Source organism: Eublepharis macularius, chromosome 9, assembly GCF_028583425.1.
Source record: "Eublepharis macularius isolate TG4126 chromosome 9, MPM_Emac_v1.0, whole genome shotgun sequence".
Lineage (NCBI taxonomy): Eukaryota > Metazoa > Chordata > Lepidosauria > Squamata > Eublepharidae > Eublepharis > Eublepharis macularius.
In genome coordinates this window covers 30,994,434-31,010,518 of record NC_072798.1, presented here as the reverse complement: position 1 = coordinate 31,010,518, position 16,085 = coordinate 30,994,434, and the positions used below count along the sequence as shown (strand labels likewise).

At 38.1% G+C, this 16,085-nt stretch overlaps 1 protein-coding gene across 4 annotated transcripts in view; it reads right to left on the bottom strand.

The window, feature by feature from the left end:
- Nucleotides 1-16,085, bottom strand: part of WASHC4 (WASH complex subunit 4) — a 67,444-nt gene that overhangs the window by 35,618 nt on the left and 15,741 nt on the right. For all 4 annotated transcript variants that reach the window (XM_054989276.1, XM_054989275.1, XM_054989274.1 and 1 more), the window contains exons 8-25: nucleotides 15,847-15,889; nucleotides 15,275-15,378; nucleotides 13,031-13,151; nucleotides 11,186-11,309; nucleotides 10,946-11,073; nucleotides 9,732-9,892; nucleotides 8,774-8,900; nucleotides 7,956-8,081; nucleotides 7,286-7,393; nucleotides 6,213-6,359; nucleotides 5,641-5,720; nucleotides 4,991-5,096; nucleotides 3,178-3,294; nucleotides 2,039-2,207; nucleotides 1,627-1,781; nucleotides 950-1,024; nucleotides 749-853; nucleotides 367-501 (exon numbers count right to left, since the gene is read on the bottom strand). In XM_054989276.1, coding sequence (XP_054845251.1) covers nucleotides 367-501; nucleotides 749-853; nucleotides 950-1,024; nucleotides 1,627-1,781; nucleotides 2,039-2,207; nucleotides 3,178-3,294; nucleotides 4,991-5,096; nucleotides 5,641-5,720; nucleotides 6,213-6,359; nucleotides 7,286-7,393; nucleotides 7,956-8,081; nucleotides 8,774-8,900; nucleotides 9,732-9,892; nucleotides 10,946-11,073; nucleotides 11,186-11,309; nucleotides 13,031-13,151; nucleotides 15,275-15,378; nucleotides 15,847-15,889 — 2,131 coding nt within the window. The remainder of the gene's footprint in view (nucleotides 1-366; nucleotides 502-748; nucleotides 854-949; nucleotides 1,025-1,626; nucleotides 1,782-2,038; nucleotides 2,208-3,177; nucleotides 3,295-4,990; nucleotides 5,097-5,640; nucleotides 5,721-6,212; nucleotides 6,360-7,285; nucleotides 7,394-7,955; nucleotides 8,082-8,773; nucleotides 8,901-9,731; nucleotides 9,893-10,945; nucleotides 11,074-11,185; nucleotides 11,310-13,030; nucleotides 13,152-15,274; nucleotides 15,379-15,846; nucleotides 15,890-16,085) is intronic.

The window sequence follows — 16,085 nt, the reverse complement described above, 5'->3', positions numbered from 1 at the left end:
TCCTCAAAGTAAATATGAGAGCATGCTTCTGCCATTATCCCTCAAGGGAATATGGAGCAATTGCCCCACCCCTTCCCAATCATAGCTTCTCTTCCCTGCCATTTAGTTTTTTTCTATTGCCCACCACCATATATATCTGCACCTCCCCTGCATCAGTACCCGTATCATGCTAAACATACTTAAGGTGCAGTTTCTGTACATGAAGATTCCATTTAGCCCCTGTGATTAATATATCCTCTACGACTGACTTGGCCTCCTCCACATGCAGACCTTTCCACATCAAAATGAAATGCTGAATGTTAAAGGGTGGTGCGGTGCAGCAAGAGGTGTTATGAACTCATGAAGATTTCACATACAGCATCATACCTTGTGATCATTTTGATCCTTAACTTCTCTGAAGAATCTGATATCTTTAATCAGCCGGGATTTGATGTGTTCATCGTACATGAACTGGCTAAAGATATAAAATTTCTTTCTCAGAAACTGATATGTGAAATTTACCTGAAGAAAAGTGTAAGAAATTCAGTATGAGGAAAGCTATCAATTTGGCAGAGGAAGTTAAAATAACATTTGTTGTTTCATTATTTTTCTCATATTGTATACTAACTGAGTCTTTCTCAGGGCATTTCAATTAATTTTCCCATATATTCAGATAGTTTCCTCCAGTAATTTGTTCTGCATTGTTTTACAATGGTTTTAAACATTTGAATGTAAATATTTGAAATTTCTGAACCCTATTAATACTTACTGTTGTGTTCATAATTCCTGTGCCATGTGTTCGAATTGAGTTTGCGATGTGCCTTATATTTATGGTGTTCAAATGCTTGTTATTGCTGATTCTTTCAACAAAGATCTGCAATTAAATGGTTGCTATTTATATAATTATCATAACTCTAGACTAGAAATCAGCCACCAACTAGGAATCACAAGTGTCAACTCCCACACTCACCTGGTTATTGAGATTGTAGAGATAACGAGATACAAATACATGAATGTTCCTCATAATTTCCAGAACATCAAGACCCTGAAACAACAATCATTTTTAGGCAATTTTACAACCACCTCTTGGAAAAAACCCTAGTAACTACTGTTGGAACAAAGCGTAAAGGGATTCGTGATTAAACAATACAGCTGTTTAAGAAAAGCACCTACAGGAGTTGGAAATGAAGTGTAGCTCAACTTCAATGTCAGAAGTTTGTTATTCTCAATTTAATTATCTAGATCTGCTTTCCCCCAAATGATTCATTAGTTTTGAATCCAGAAGGCAGATTTGTAAACTGTTTTTGAGCTCTTAATGGCTTGGGTCTAAAATACATGAAGACCCACCTCAACCTACATCCCGCCCATCCTCTGACATCAGTGAAGGGGCCATGTTGCAGGCACCTGCTTCACTGCAGGTCCATCTAGTAGAGCTCTTGTATGAAGACTGTCTCAGCAGTCACTCCTATGCTGTAAAACAACTGTGCCCAGGGACATCATTTAGCCGCCTCGCAATAAGCCTTCCCCTTCCATCTAAAGACTTGAAGAGTTCTTAAGCACTGAACTCCAAGCCAGTGAGAATAAAACTGAGAAGATTGTTTAAGTACAGAGAGACTTAAGCCAAAAATCAGGAAAGAAAGTATGTACCTGTTCTAAAGTCTGACTAGGAAGATGTGCTTCAGTCATTACTAAACCATAGCGCTGAGTTGCTAAATTTCTCATTTCACTGTATGTGGCCCAGTCATGCAGGGCTACTGTAGTTAGATTGTAGAAAGTCTTGTCTAGGTAGTGTGTCACATGGGCTGTAAGACAAAAATAGTACAAGTTAAACTGAGGGTTGTCATAGGTACTCTCTGAGGATTATGATACAAAACTAGGGGATAAAAAAATCCACTGCCCATTCAGAACTGGATAAGCTGAGAAATAGTTCTATAAACCATTTCGGGATCTACATTTTCCATAGCATTAAATGGTGGGGGGAGAAGAAAGGAAGAGGAGGAAGAATGAAGTTTACCGTCCAGAAAAGTATTAAAACAAGTGAAGACTTAGTGAGGCCTACCTTTAATATCTATAAGCCGATTGAAAAAGCGGATTGGGTTCAAAGAGAAAAAGTGGGCAAGGTCCTTCATCCCAACTTTGAATGGATTTCTGTCATCCAGCTTCAAGTGGGTATGGACAGAGAGACGCAGGTCTTTTTCTATTTCCTTACATAATTTGTCCAGAAGGTGCTGCACAAACAAAAAGAGTCATGATAAGCACATATTTAATAGGATGGAACACTTAATTATGCTATGAAATGGGTCTGCAAAGAAACAAGAAAATCCTGAAGTGCAGTTTGCCATCTTTGATGCAAATCTGCAAATATGTAACTTGTTCAAAAATAGGCAAGTTCTTTCTTTCATGTGCCATATGTAAAAATTTCAGTACAGTTTTCTGCCATTCTCCAATTATCCTTTTTGCTGGTCACAATTGTTTATATAAAATCCTTTCTGAAAAGGAAGTGAGATGGTAACAAATCATAAATAAAATCAAAACACATCAGCCTATAAAGCATAAAACCAAACAGCCATCTTTCAATAAATACAATTCCAATTAAACACTAACTACTACAAGTTCAATTTTGACAAATTAATATAGAAAAGAAATATATGACCATATCTGTATTTTTCAGCCTACAGACAGGGTATTCTGGCAGTTTGGGAACTTGTAAGGAGGCCAAATCATAGCATCATTGCCAGGAATGGCATTGTCTACAAGTTAGATAAAATTTTGGAATATGCAGTTTATTAAGATTTCAATACAGCCCCCATCCACTATATCCCCCCAAAGTACATTTTTCTTCCACTACATAAATTCTACAGAAAATACAATTTATTTGTGCAAGGGGGGGAATGTATCTTTGTACTGAGGATTCATATACAGTACTTTAGTAATAACTTTTATGTACTGTTTGTAGAACTTTTCCCTACAAATCCACAATAGAGTGCATTAAGTAAAGAAGATTCAATCAATCAGATTTATTTACAGTTAATAACCAGTACAGACTTGTAAATTAAGTAAAGAAGCAGTATCTTACACACAGCAACAGGTTCCCAGGCTATATGCATCTATACACATGTTTATAAGTCTTTCAACAGCTGTAGATTTTAATAGATATTGTCAAATTGTTGCAAAGCAACAAAATACTTGCATTACCACCTTATTTAAAACATCCATGATTTCTTTGTCATAGCTTTCCAGAAGCATTTCATAGGATTCCAAGTGCCTTGAGTGCATCATAGCTGGTACACAATCTCGCAATGCACTGAACATGTACTGTAGAAAAAGTAATAAAGAAGCCAAGAACAGTACGATCTAAAATACAGGTTACTGAGCACAAACAGCCTATTGGAACACAAGATCCAGCAAAGTGATGCATCATTAAGACTAGAACACAGAGTTATCAAAGTCACTTGTTCTATTTTTGATACAGTTGTACACCATTATGACTCAATTCAGATATCGTGACAAATCATGCATTACTCATAGTTTAAAATCCAAATCATAGTTTAAGCATCCAAATGTACAAGGGAAACTATGGTCTAGAATGGTTCATCTTCATTTTTCATTGCTTAGCACTCCAGTCCCGAGGTAAGTGACCTCTGCAGGAACTGCAATGGCCTTACCTATTTTCTCAATTCAGAAATCATGCTAAACTCACTCCACAGCCCCAGTCTCAATGACCACCAACCAGAAGATCCCTGTTTTAAATACATATTGTATGCCTGTGTGTCACCTTACCAAACACACATACAAGAATACAAGATATAACTCTTAAATATATAACTATAACTTTTTACATTACCAGAATCCTCGAGCATATAAAATTGTCTCTCCCAATTACTGCTGAACCTTACCCAGCTCCTGTGTTTCTGGAGTAAAGAGAAGGCTTCCCTCTCTACCTTCTCACTCTCTCCTCAACATGAAGAGCAGCAGCTCAGATGAGAGAGCAAGACTGCCAAGACTCCAGAAAGAAAGAAAGCTGGTCATACAGGAAGGAGAATAAAGCCATTACCACGCCAGTCAGTTTGCTCTTTTCCTGGGCGGCTGCTGTGGTGGACCTCTTTTCTCTATGGCCAGTTTTCTCTCCTTCTGGCAGCCACCCTAGTGCTGGGGTGACAAAATAAAGGATGAGAAGGAGGGGGGGGAGTTGGAGAAGATGGGCCCTTTACTTCCAACCCTAGCATGAGGCCTGCAGCTTACAGCTTATCTATCCGCAATTCCCTCCAGCAGCAGCTGTTTCAAAGTGGTAACCACTTGCAAATCACAAATGCTACCGGGCAATGACCTTGATTCCCTGGAACACAGAGTGGGTGCCGCATTAGGGAACAGTGACCAGAAGAGCCACAGGTGGCATGTCAAAAAGCTTCCAAGCAAGCATCGCTGTGCTAAATCATAAGTAGGAAGCCTACTTTTTCAAACCATGGCTTCTGATATTGGTTTGTAAACTGATTGCAAATCTTTATCTGTCAACTTAGATCTCATGCTAAAGCTGCAATCCTGTGCATATTTAATTGGCAGTACTTATTTCTGAGTAACGTTTACAGGATTGCACTGTAAATCATAGTCAAACTTCCATAACAGCCCAGGACTTTGCATATCTATATAGAAGTTAAATCCAAAGACCCATCAAATTTACCCCAAAATAAGAGTTCACAGGATTTAATTTAATTTATTATATTTATATTCCACCCTCCCCGCTTTCACAGGCTCAGCCCGCTTTCGCAGGATTGCAGCCTTTGTTTTTTCAAACTCAGCTGGCCTTCAGCTTCTGCTAAAGTGATCAATGGGCAGACTGAGACATGGACTGAGAGCTAAATTAATCTCAATGATCTATTGAAAACTAACTTTTAAAATAGTTTCAGCTTCAAGGTCAACCCATAATGGTAAGCCTTCCACAGATTTCTCTGAAAATCCCAGCCATGAATATATTTGCCATTAAAAAAATTGTCTTCAGATTTTTTTTACTTACATGTAACCTGGCAGCATCTACTGCATTTTCATAGACATCATCCAGATAAATTGGAAACACAGTTCTATGCCAATATAAGAAGCAACAGTCACATTGTGTTCGGATTCTAGAACAAAAATAAATTGAATTAGTAAAAAAGAAATTAATCACACTGAAAGCAAACATAGAGCATTGATTCCAATGGTTCATTTACTTGCCTTTCTACTTTCTAATATTTCTAATATAAGTAAGATCCAGCTGTATTCTTTTCCATCCCTTGCACCCAACCTATTGCTGCCAAAATTTCAGCATGTGATGCTCATATCTTTTCAGGCCTGTGTTCACCAGAAGACTGGTTCAAATTTTTTTAAAAAACAGGCAAAAGCTAAGATTCTCAAGATTCTAAATTCTGTGTCCAAAGAAAAGTTTTGCACCAAATACATACAATTCTGTCTATGATATTATATGAGGCAACATTTTAAAAGAGTCAATGTAGTCTTCTTGAAGACATCTTGTATTTATTTCTCATTTATTTATACCTCACTTTTCTCCCAAAGTGGCTTACGACATTCTCCTCTTCCACATCATATAATGTTTATGTTATAGTAACATGATGCTGTACTATTTTCTTCCACTTTTTCACTATTTTCACTTTCTGTGCCACTACCTACCTTTCTCGAAGTTCACTGATTAATGCCAGCTTTTTCATCACTACTTGAAGAGGAAGGAGCTCTTCATCTTTAAATGTTCTCTGGGGAAAAAAGAGAAAAACACAGTATACTTTGATAAGAGCCAAATCCCACTAAGTGTGGGGGTTATACAGTGTCCACCGGCCAGCTGCCCAACATATGGGTACAGCACAGGGCTACGTAGTGCCCATTCGTTTGTTGACTCACGTATGGGTTGCAGTACATTATCTGTCCGCTTCCCTGCCCCTGTATGTTGATGGGCAGGAATCTGGAATTGACCTTATCTTGGGACAGTTATTATCTGTTTGTTGATTTTATGATGAACTGTTGTTTTATGAACTGTTTTAATATTTGTACTATATTTTTATAACTGCTGTACCTCGCCCTGAGCCCACTTGCAGGAAGGGCAAGTTAGAAATGTAATAAATGATAATAATAAATAATTCTATAAGAGTTACACCACAGCCATTGTCCACATAACTCCCAGTGTTTTATCACTGCTGACCGAAGTGTATAATATATTGCAGATGGGGAGCAATAACTGTCCCACTTACCATTTGTGTGCCAACGCTGAGAGCAAGGGAAATGATCAGTCGCCTCTGTTTTGTACTAGGACCATTGAGGATGTTTTCAGCCAGTACAAGAGCAGAGAGTACATCAAGGCGCTGCTCACTGTATTTTTTGTCAGAAATTACTCTTTTCTTTATTAAAAAAAGCAAAGAAAAAGCATTTTGGATTTCATACTGAGAACTTAGCAGCAGATAAACTGTATGCATAAGTCTGCCACAGTTAATTGGGATTTTCATCCTAACGACTCGGATGAGGAGATATTTAAAACCCCAAATCCATTATTAGTAACTAAAAATTACTTACATCTATCAAAATAAATCCCCCCTCCCAAAACTGTATAGCTCCCCCCAAAAAACCCGTAAACTTATAGGTGAAGACTAGCTTTCCGTATGTTCACTGTACTGAACACTGCTAAAAGTCCTGAGAAACTGGGGTTTTAAAATTCAGATATCTTTTCCCTTTCCCCATTTGGCACCTTAAAATACAAGCATGGCAAGGGGAATTCACAAGCTACAGTTCCCCCATGCGGATGCAATCTTTCCAGCACAACACTATTAAGAATTAAAGTCACCACAAACTAAGAAAAAGTAATCACAACATGGACTAGAGGCTATAATTTGAGTAAAGATGAAGTTTCAAACTAAACATTCATATATAGATATCTTGGTGTTATCTTGAATTAAAACATGAAGGCAAAACAAACAACTCAGCTGTAATGAGAGAAGTGTTTTGAAGATGTGACAGAAAGCTGAGAAGGCTAGAGAACAAACACACAGGGAGAAAGGAAGAAAATGACATGCTTGTCGGCTGCTGTGTGAAACAGGATGCTGAACTAGATGGATCACTAGTCTGACCCAGCAGGAATCTTTTTATACTCTTATGTTAATTTACTAGGGACATCTCTAGTGCAAACCCTATTGAAATGAATAACAATGCATGTTCTGGCCAAGTCCAGTTTCAAAAGCGTGCCTCAATTAGACTGTGTATGTCGCAAAACAGACAATACAATTGATAATGAACTTGGACACAAAATATACAAGTACACTTGACTTCATACCTTGGCTACAGAAATAGCATTAAGAGCCTGATGCTGAAGATGCTGAATTATGTGCGTGACGGAATCAGCAACGATCATACTTCTTCTGTAAAACGTATGTTCTATTGCCTGCAGTCACATTTTGGAAAGTGTTAGCATCACAAATCTGTAACTGTGATTTGAATCCACCCTTTCTTATACCAACTGCATTCTCTATATTATCCCCAAACCTTAAAAAAGCTCCAGTCAATATGCAAGACACTTAGAAATTCTGACACTCTTCCACTAGAAAGCTAAGCCACGTGTATTTGGTAAAGTTGCTTTGATGTCAGTGTATCTCATTGTATATGCAAATACACTCTTCAGAAGAAACATACCCAACATACTGCTGTGCTATCCAACTATGCTGGAGTTTTAGGACTAAGCTCCAGGATTGCAGTCCTAGATACATTTCAGAAACAGGGCTAATCAGTGCCTACAGACTCTGCCGGCACAAGTGAAACTAGGATGCAAGCCTCAATGCTGATGCAGGATTCCAACTCAAGCATCATATTTCAAGCAACTGGCCTAAAGATGGTTTCACCATTACAAAGCACGAAGCACAAGCGCATCTTCTAATACAGAAACTACGCTGCAAAACAAATACTGTTAATTTTAGGGCAGTAAGTAGCACCACAGCACTGCAACTTACTTTAAGAAGTTCCACAAGCCTGCACAACGCTTTAACTGAGGTTTTAGTCATTGGCTTCTGCATCGACATGTGCAGATTCATTGTGGTTTTAATGATGTTACTAAGGCTGTAAGCATACAGAAAACCCTGGAAATAAATTGGGAGGAAAGGTGAATCGCTACAAATTACTCCTCTATTACAACAAGATGAATAAATTATTCACAAAAATAATTGGTTCTTCCAAGCATGGAAATGCAGCTGTCCAGGACACAAGAACATTTGCTTTCATGGAATTAGAAAGATGTGTTAAGCCCTTAATAGTTACAAATAAGACTTTATTTCATGTTCACCGACCCCCCTCACTGCAGCCACACATACAGGACTAAGCCACTTACTAAGGTGAGGAACACTATTGGGCTTAGCTGCTTACTGAGAGGTAAGAACAACTCTGTCACAGTATACTTGCACAACTGAAATGGAGATGGGAGAGGGCACACAAAACACTATTTCTGAAGAGGAATCTCTGGAACAAAAGTCATAAAAATGCAAACAGACAGTAAATATTAAAATAACAGTTTAACTGGTCCACTCTAGCTAAATGTAAATACACATTTAATTAGATTGTAAAAGGCAAAGCATGAAATTGACTGGACTAATCTCACATTGTGTAATCCGCCTTGGGTCTCAGAGAGAAAGGCAGACTATAAATGACATAAATAAAAACAAATAATTTACCTGTTTCCTTATAGATAACAGAAGTATCTGGAACAAAACATCACCTAGGAATACAGTAAGCAACATTTTCTAACCATGTAATCAATTTAAACTCTAACACACACCTGTATAAAAATGTTGCATCTGTTTGTGAGATCTTCAGCAAACTTATCCATTCGTTGTTCCTTTGACAAAATAGATTCCATTTTCATCATCCATGAGCTCACAAATACATAGTATGACTGCATTTCTCTGGAGAGAAAATAATAAGATTACTTCAGTTGGTCTGTCAATCTTCACACCAAACCATGGTTAAGCACATTCTGAATTTATAAGCCATGGCTTGCAAACAGTTAGTAAACTAGAATCAGAAACCACAAATGGGAGGACCAACAAGGACTTGTGGTCCTCCCAATGTAATTTATTTTAGATTTCAGATTTTTCTGCAAACCAGCAACTTTTCTCAGGTTTGTAGAAAGATCTATCTTGTCTGTTCATGTATTTAGTTTCCAGATTTCAGTATCCATAGATCTGGCCATGATAAGAATTAGATATATTGATGATTTGAGGTAGGCTTGCAACCAAGGCTTATGCCAAGTATTGTTTGCCATGATATCCAAATTATTTTAAACAATCAGAAGGGACTATGAAAAATAACCAATACATTGACTATAATACATCGATGTGTTTGGTATATACAAAAACAGAGAGTCCAATTTATCCTAACAAGTTAGATCAAAATAATAATGTTAGAAAATTCTGCAGAGCAGCTGAACTTTAGCTGCAATTTGTTTAGAAAGAACGGACTTTGTAGACTGTGACTACATAAATTGAATTGCAACTGTAATAACATTGAAGAAACTGAACAATGACTTCAGACTAGAACTTCAACAGAGCATCTATTTCCCCCTCAAATTTGTTGCCTTTCCAAACAAATAACTACCACTCTGTTTCCAGAGCTAAAACTGAACACAGAACCAAGTGCTGAAAAATTAGTGGAAAAACAAAAACAGACAAGCTGTTCTAAAACACGACTTAGGTTCTAAACTACAACTATCACAAACCACAGTTTTTAAAACTTACTTGGTAAGTGACTGAGCCTTGTGTTGTAGAAAACTTTCCCTGTGTGCTTTAATGGCATGAAGGCTTTTCCTGTCTAAAAGCTTGGCAGCAGCTGGCACCTTCTGGATCAGAAAGGTATCAGCAAACCAAATTATATTAGCTGTAAGTGTGATAGCTGGCACCTGGCACATCAATGATAAAAATGCAGACAGACAAAAAAAAGCTCACATTAGAATTGATGATGTTATATGAAAAATCTATTCAAATACACACTGAAAAAACACCTCCCCATACACACACACACAATATGACCTCCAAATATGTGGAATTGTCCTATACTTTGCAGAAGTTCTGTTAAGTACTCCAAGGAATACAAGCATAAACCATTCTCAGCACATTTCTTAGAAGTAAAGCCTGACTTCATTTTCTGCATTAGATTTCAGGCTCTGCTTCTCAGTCTATTCTCTGCTGTACCAATATAGCATAGGAACACCATAACATGCTTTAGGAAGCTAAGGTGGGGGGAGGGGAGGCAAGTGAAGGAATCAGCTAAACAAGCAACAGCCTACAGCATCCTAAGAACTGTAGATGAGGACCCATCGATACAGCAAGAAGCTGTAATAAGAGATTGAAAGGGTTTTAGAAGGCAAATAGAACAAGTGTAAGAACTCTCTGACACTCTTTTTTTAAAAAATAGATGTTGCCACTTCAGCTACTGGAGAAGCTTGGCAAGAGGCCTACACTACCACTGCTAAGCATCTGGACTGGGCAGAATGCAATCTGCAAATTACCAAGCACTTTATTGCTGTTCATGGACACTTTCTATTGAACAGAAATACAAAAGAAATGTTTCCGTATATTAATATTTACTCTCACCAACAAGAGAACAGTTTTAAGATTCTTTATCCCTCAATAAGGCAGCATGAGAGTGAAAATGTAGTTGTGCAAGTCCCTTGCTTACAGCCAAGACATTTTGTTAATGAGAGAGGATTGCAACTATTTTATAAAACAATGCACACAGTAAACAAATCACTATAAATATTTTTTAAATTATCAGAGATTACTGAATTTAAATTAGAGATTGCTAAATTTAAAGATTACTAGTGAATTTAAATGTTCCTATTTTGTACATTCTCATGCTTAAGAAACTATAGCTATATTTGAATAAAAAATATTTTCACACCGTGTGAAATTTTTAACTTTTAGAGAAAAGTTACAAACAGCAAAAACGTCACCTTTTTGCAAACATCCAGTAACGATTTGTAAAATTTCTTGTCTATCGTCCGAAAAATCTGAAAATGTAGTACAAAGAGCCCACAAATTCCTACGTACTTATCTCTCTGGTCAATTTCTGAGGGTTCACCTTATACAAATACACACAGAAAAGAATATTTTTGAAATCTGACACTGGACAAACAATGTAACAACTTTATAAAACAATAATGTCACTGTGAAAACAGTTCATCTTGCATTACCAAGCTTAGCTTCAACATTCGCAAAAATTGTACGAATGCTATGTGCAAACTCCTCCGCAAAAGAGCTGTTCTTTGATACTGATACTCCACCATTCAGGCAATCGAACTGCTGTTCTATACAAGCCTAGAGGAGGAAAAGAGAAGAATGATTAACATCATCAGTATCAAATGGAACTTACTGACAACTTTACTGCAAACAAATCATACACGTACAATGTACCAACTGTCCTTTATTTTTGGTTGTCTTATTTAACTGAATTAATCTTTTGAACATCTGATTAAAAGGGAATTAATATTTAATTCAGTGGTTGTTAACTGACAATTCAGCATCTTTGCTCATTTCAGTTTCAGTTTAATTTCAAATGACAGTTATTTTAAAACATGAACATATTTCTGGGATAGCAGATACGTTTTTAAATATTTAGTGATGTTTTGGTGATGTTAATGCTAATTTTTTAGATATACTATATAAGTAGTAGACGAATATATAGCTTTAGTTAGAAACACAGAGCTGGAAAGGATCTCTAGTGTCATCTAGTCCAACCCCCTGCACAAGGCAAGAACATCACAGCTATCTCCTCCCCTCACCCCCACAGTGACTCCAGCTAACAGAAAATAACTCCACTCCATCCTCTGTGACAGTCTTTCAAATACTTGAAGACAGCTACTATATTACCTCACAGACGCCTCCTCTCCAGACTAAACATACCCAGCTCTTTCACCTTTCCTTGTAGGACCTGGTCTGTAGTGCCTTCACCATCTTTGTTGCCCTCCTTTAGAAACGTTCTAGCCTGTCAACATCCTTCTTAAACTGTGGTGCCCAAAACTGAATACAATACTCCAAGTGAGGTCCAACTAGAGCAGAGTAAAGCTATATCTAACTTCACATGATCTGGACACTATACTTCTGTAGATACAGCCTAAAATCACATTTGTCTTTTTAGCTACCACTCATGTTCAGTATATGATCTACTAAGATCTTTTTTCATATGTACTACTGCCAAGATTAAGTTGCCCTGATCCTATAATTATGCCTTTGATTTTTCCTGTCTAAATGCAGAACTTTACATTTATCACTGCTGAAATGCATTTTGTTAGTTTTATTTTCCAGCCTGTCAAGATTATCCTGAATCTTGAGTCTCTCTTCAATTATATTTGCTACCCCTCCCAATTTAGTATCATCTGCAAATGTAGTCAGCATCCCCTCTATTCCTTCATCCAAGCCATGTATAAAGATGTTGAACAACACAAGATCCAAGACAGATCCCTGAAGCACTTCAGTTGTTACTCCTCTCCAAGAGGATTGAGAAACCATTTAAAAGCATTCTTGTGGTGCCATCTGCAAACTAGTTACAACTCCACCTAATAGCAGTAGGATCCAAACCACATTTTACCAACTTGTCAACAAGAATATCATGTGAAACCTTATTAAAAACTTTACTGAATTTAAGATAAACTATATCCACAGCACTTCCCTGATCCAACAAAGTAGTAACTCTCTCATAAAAGGAGATAAGGTTAATCTGACATGACTTGCTGTTGAGGAACCCATGCAGGCTCTTCATAATCACAGGTGTCTTTTCTGAATGCTCAAGGAGCAAGGGTTCTGCATGCCCTTGTGCAGAGGTAAACAGCAGCTCCTAATGCCATTTGGCACACCTAAACTAGCTCTTAGGCAACAAGCCAGAATGTATTGGAAATATGACTAAGGAAAGATATAAAATTTAAAATTCAATCATTACCAATTTAACCACCATGGTTTCAGAAAATAAGCAACTCTAGGATTTTACAAACCACATTTTAAATGTACCAAAAATATATGTTGCTCAGTATTCGTTACGTTACCTGGAATATCATCCCATCCAATAACTGGCTTTCCAGTTTTAATAGCAGCTTTTCAAATGGCTTCAGTTTATCCTCCTGGATGCCAAATTTGGAAGGATTGTGATGGACAGACTTTAGCAACCTGGCAAAGAAAACAACAGCAATCCCCTTAAAACAAACTCTGCATAAACATGTGTTTTCTCTTAGCTACTGCCTGAACCAGAATTTCATTTATCATAGCCAAGGCAACTTGAATGCTGTCACTCTTTTGAACAGTGAACTGAATAGATCTGTATCTCTCAGTATTGCAGTGATAGAGAGCCATGCATGGACAAAGAAGTGATTCTCGCACACTTAAAGGACTCCCAAGGTATGTTCATTTCACAATCTGGGGAGGGGTCCCGATGAAGTCTGAGCATGCTCATTTTCCCCCAAAGTGCCACAAAATCTTGAGGGCAGTGGAAGAAAATTTAAAGGGAAAAAGAATAAAAGGAAGATCAGGGAACAGAGATAATTGGCTTAATCAAATAATTAAAAGCTTATAGTCGATAAGGATCAAGGAATTTGCACTATGTGGAATACATTTCCTGTCCTGAAATGGAGGTGCTACTGGTGGGGGAATTAGGATATTTCCTGTTCAGGACGGGGTTGCACTCCCACTAAAGGAGCAGATTTGTAGCTTAGCTTGGAGGTGCTATTGGCCCCAGGCCTCCTGTTGGATAAATAGGTGGCAGCAGTGGCCAGAGGTGCTTTTCACCAGTTTGGCTGGTCAGCCAACTACAGCCCTTCCTGGGCAGGAAAGATCTCACCACTGTGATGCATGCCCTGGTATCATGGAGATCAGATTACTGCAATGTGATTTACATGAGGCTGCTCTGGAAGACTGTCCAGAAGCTACAGTTGGTAAGAATGCTGCAGCCAGAATGTTGACTGTAGTGGGTCATAGGGAGTTATCACTTAGTCTTGTTCCATCTACAATGGCTCCCAATATGCTTCCAGGCTCAATTCACGGTAATCATATTAACCTGTAAAGCCCTATATGGCTGGGGTCTGCATACCTGAAGGCCTGCCTCCTCCCATATGAATCTATCTATTCTGGTCACCTTCAGAGCTCTGTTTTGGATGCTCTTTGGATGCTGGCAACCTGAGAAAGGGCCATCTTGGGTGTGGCACCAACACTTTCAGGTGTGGAAAGGGGAAGGATGACTTTCAGCGCAATCCTAAGCAGAGTTACTCCAGTCTATCAAGTGAAATCAATGGTCTTAGACTGGAGTAACTCTGCTTAGGATTGCACTTTTGGTTATGTACTAAGATAAGAGGAAATTCAAATACATACAAACTCATGCAGGTTTTTCCTAATTGCCAAGGGACAGGATCCCTTAACACTTTATAATCTCCTGGAATGGCATGTGCATGTGTGAAATTTGGAACTGGGCATTCATCCCTTTATTCTATCCCCCCCCCCCCCCACTCCCAACACACACAGTAGGGAAGAAAACTTTGAAACTCCCAACTCATACAGATTCCTAAAGAAGTGAGCTGCGGCACACAAAAGCTCATACCCTACCACAAATTTTGTTAGTCTTATAGGTGCTACTGTACTCTTACTCTTTTCTATTGCTATTGCTTTTCTACTGCTACAGACAGACTAACATCTAACTGCCAATCTTGAAAAAATAAAGTGTTTCTAACAAGGCTGGCAAGGAAGTAGAGGAGAGGCAGAAAGATCCTGTTGGCAGCATCTGGGATAAGTTTATCTTTCTATCCCTGCAGATAGCTAAAAAACTTGGGCATGACCAGAGGAACAAGCCAAAGGGTTCTGGCCCTTTGGCTCAGAGCTTGTACTATGGATGAACAAATCTGCTGAATCTTGGCCAACCCAAGATAGTATTTGTTTGTCTGTTTATTTAGTTTATTTACACTATATTTTCCTTTTGCTATTGTAAACCACTTTGGGCCCCTTTAGGGGAAAATATCAGGATATAAATGTTCTAAATACATTTTGAGACAGCTGGCTGCTGGGAAGAAAGTCAGGGCTATACAAACAAATCACTGATAACAAGGGGCCAAAGAGCAGTATGAGTATGAATACTGGAGTTTAGGAGCTTGTTGGGTGAAAGCCAGAAAATCTCCTAAGCAAGCTTCTATTGAAGTGAATGGGAGTGATGGAGAATCAGTGCTTGGAGGACTGGATCCCCTCAAAGTGTCTACTGCACTATTCATGCTCTTATTTTTTCTAAAGAAGAAACTCCTTTACCAACGCACCTTTTGTACATGGTCCAGTGATCTTTCAGCATGGTATGATTGTCTACTATCTCATCCAGAGTGAGTAAAACAGTCAGCAGCTCCCCGAGATGCTCATACATAGCCTGTTGGGAATGGACATGTTTCAACATAGATTTAGCATCCAAAAGGAAATTATTAAATACTGCACAATTGTTGGAGATGTACAAGTTACACAGGTCTTATTGAGGGTATGATTCTCTTCATTACAAGATGGAAGCAGGATAAAATCCCAGGCCTTACAAGACCTTAGGCAAAACAACAGATGCTGATTTTCATTTCTATTGTAGAATGAAAAGATAGCAAACCCAATCTCCTGCCTACCACTACCCCCCTCCCCCTCCTCCTGCCTTGCCCTGAGCAAGTGGGCTCAGGGTGAGGCACAACAGAAGATAAAATATACAAGATAAAATCACAATCAATTAACACAGCTTTCTAATAAAACACCTGCTCACCGTATAAAAACCATTTGAATCTGACAGAGGTGGAGGTGAGGCTTAACCACTTATATGGTTTTATGACATACTACAAGAAGTTCTCCAAATAATTCTCACCTGAAAATGTACTCCTGATGTTTCTATAACTTTAGGTGAATTCCTAAAAAACAAAACAAAACTATATTACATTTTACAACACTTAGAGGGTTTTTAAAAGCATTCTTCAATGAAACACAGTAACTGACAATAACGGAGAAAACAACTCCTTAAAATGCAACAGATACATTGCCCAATAACTGAAGACACTTAACCTGGTTGCAACATTACAGAGAACATGTCACATACGTGATTAGTTT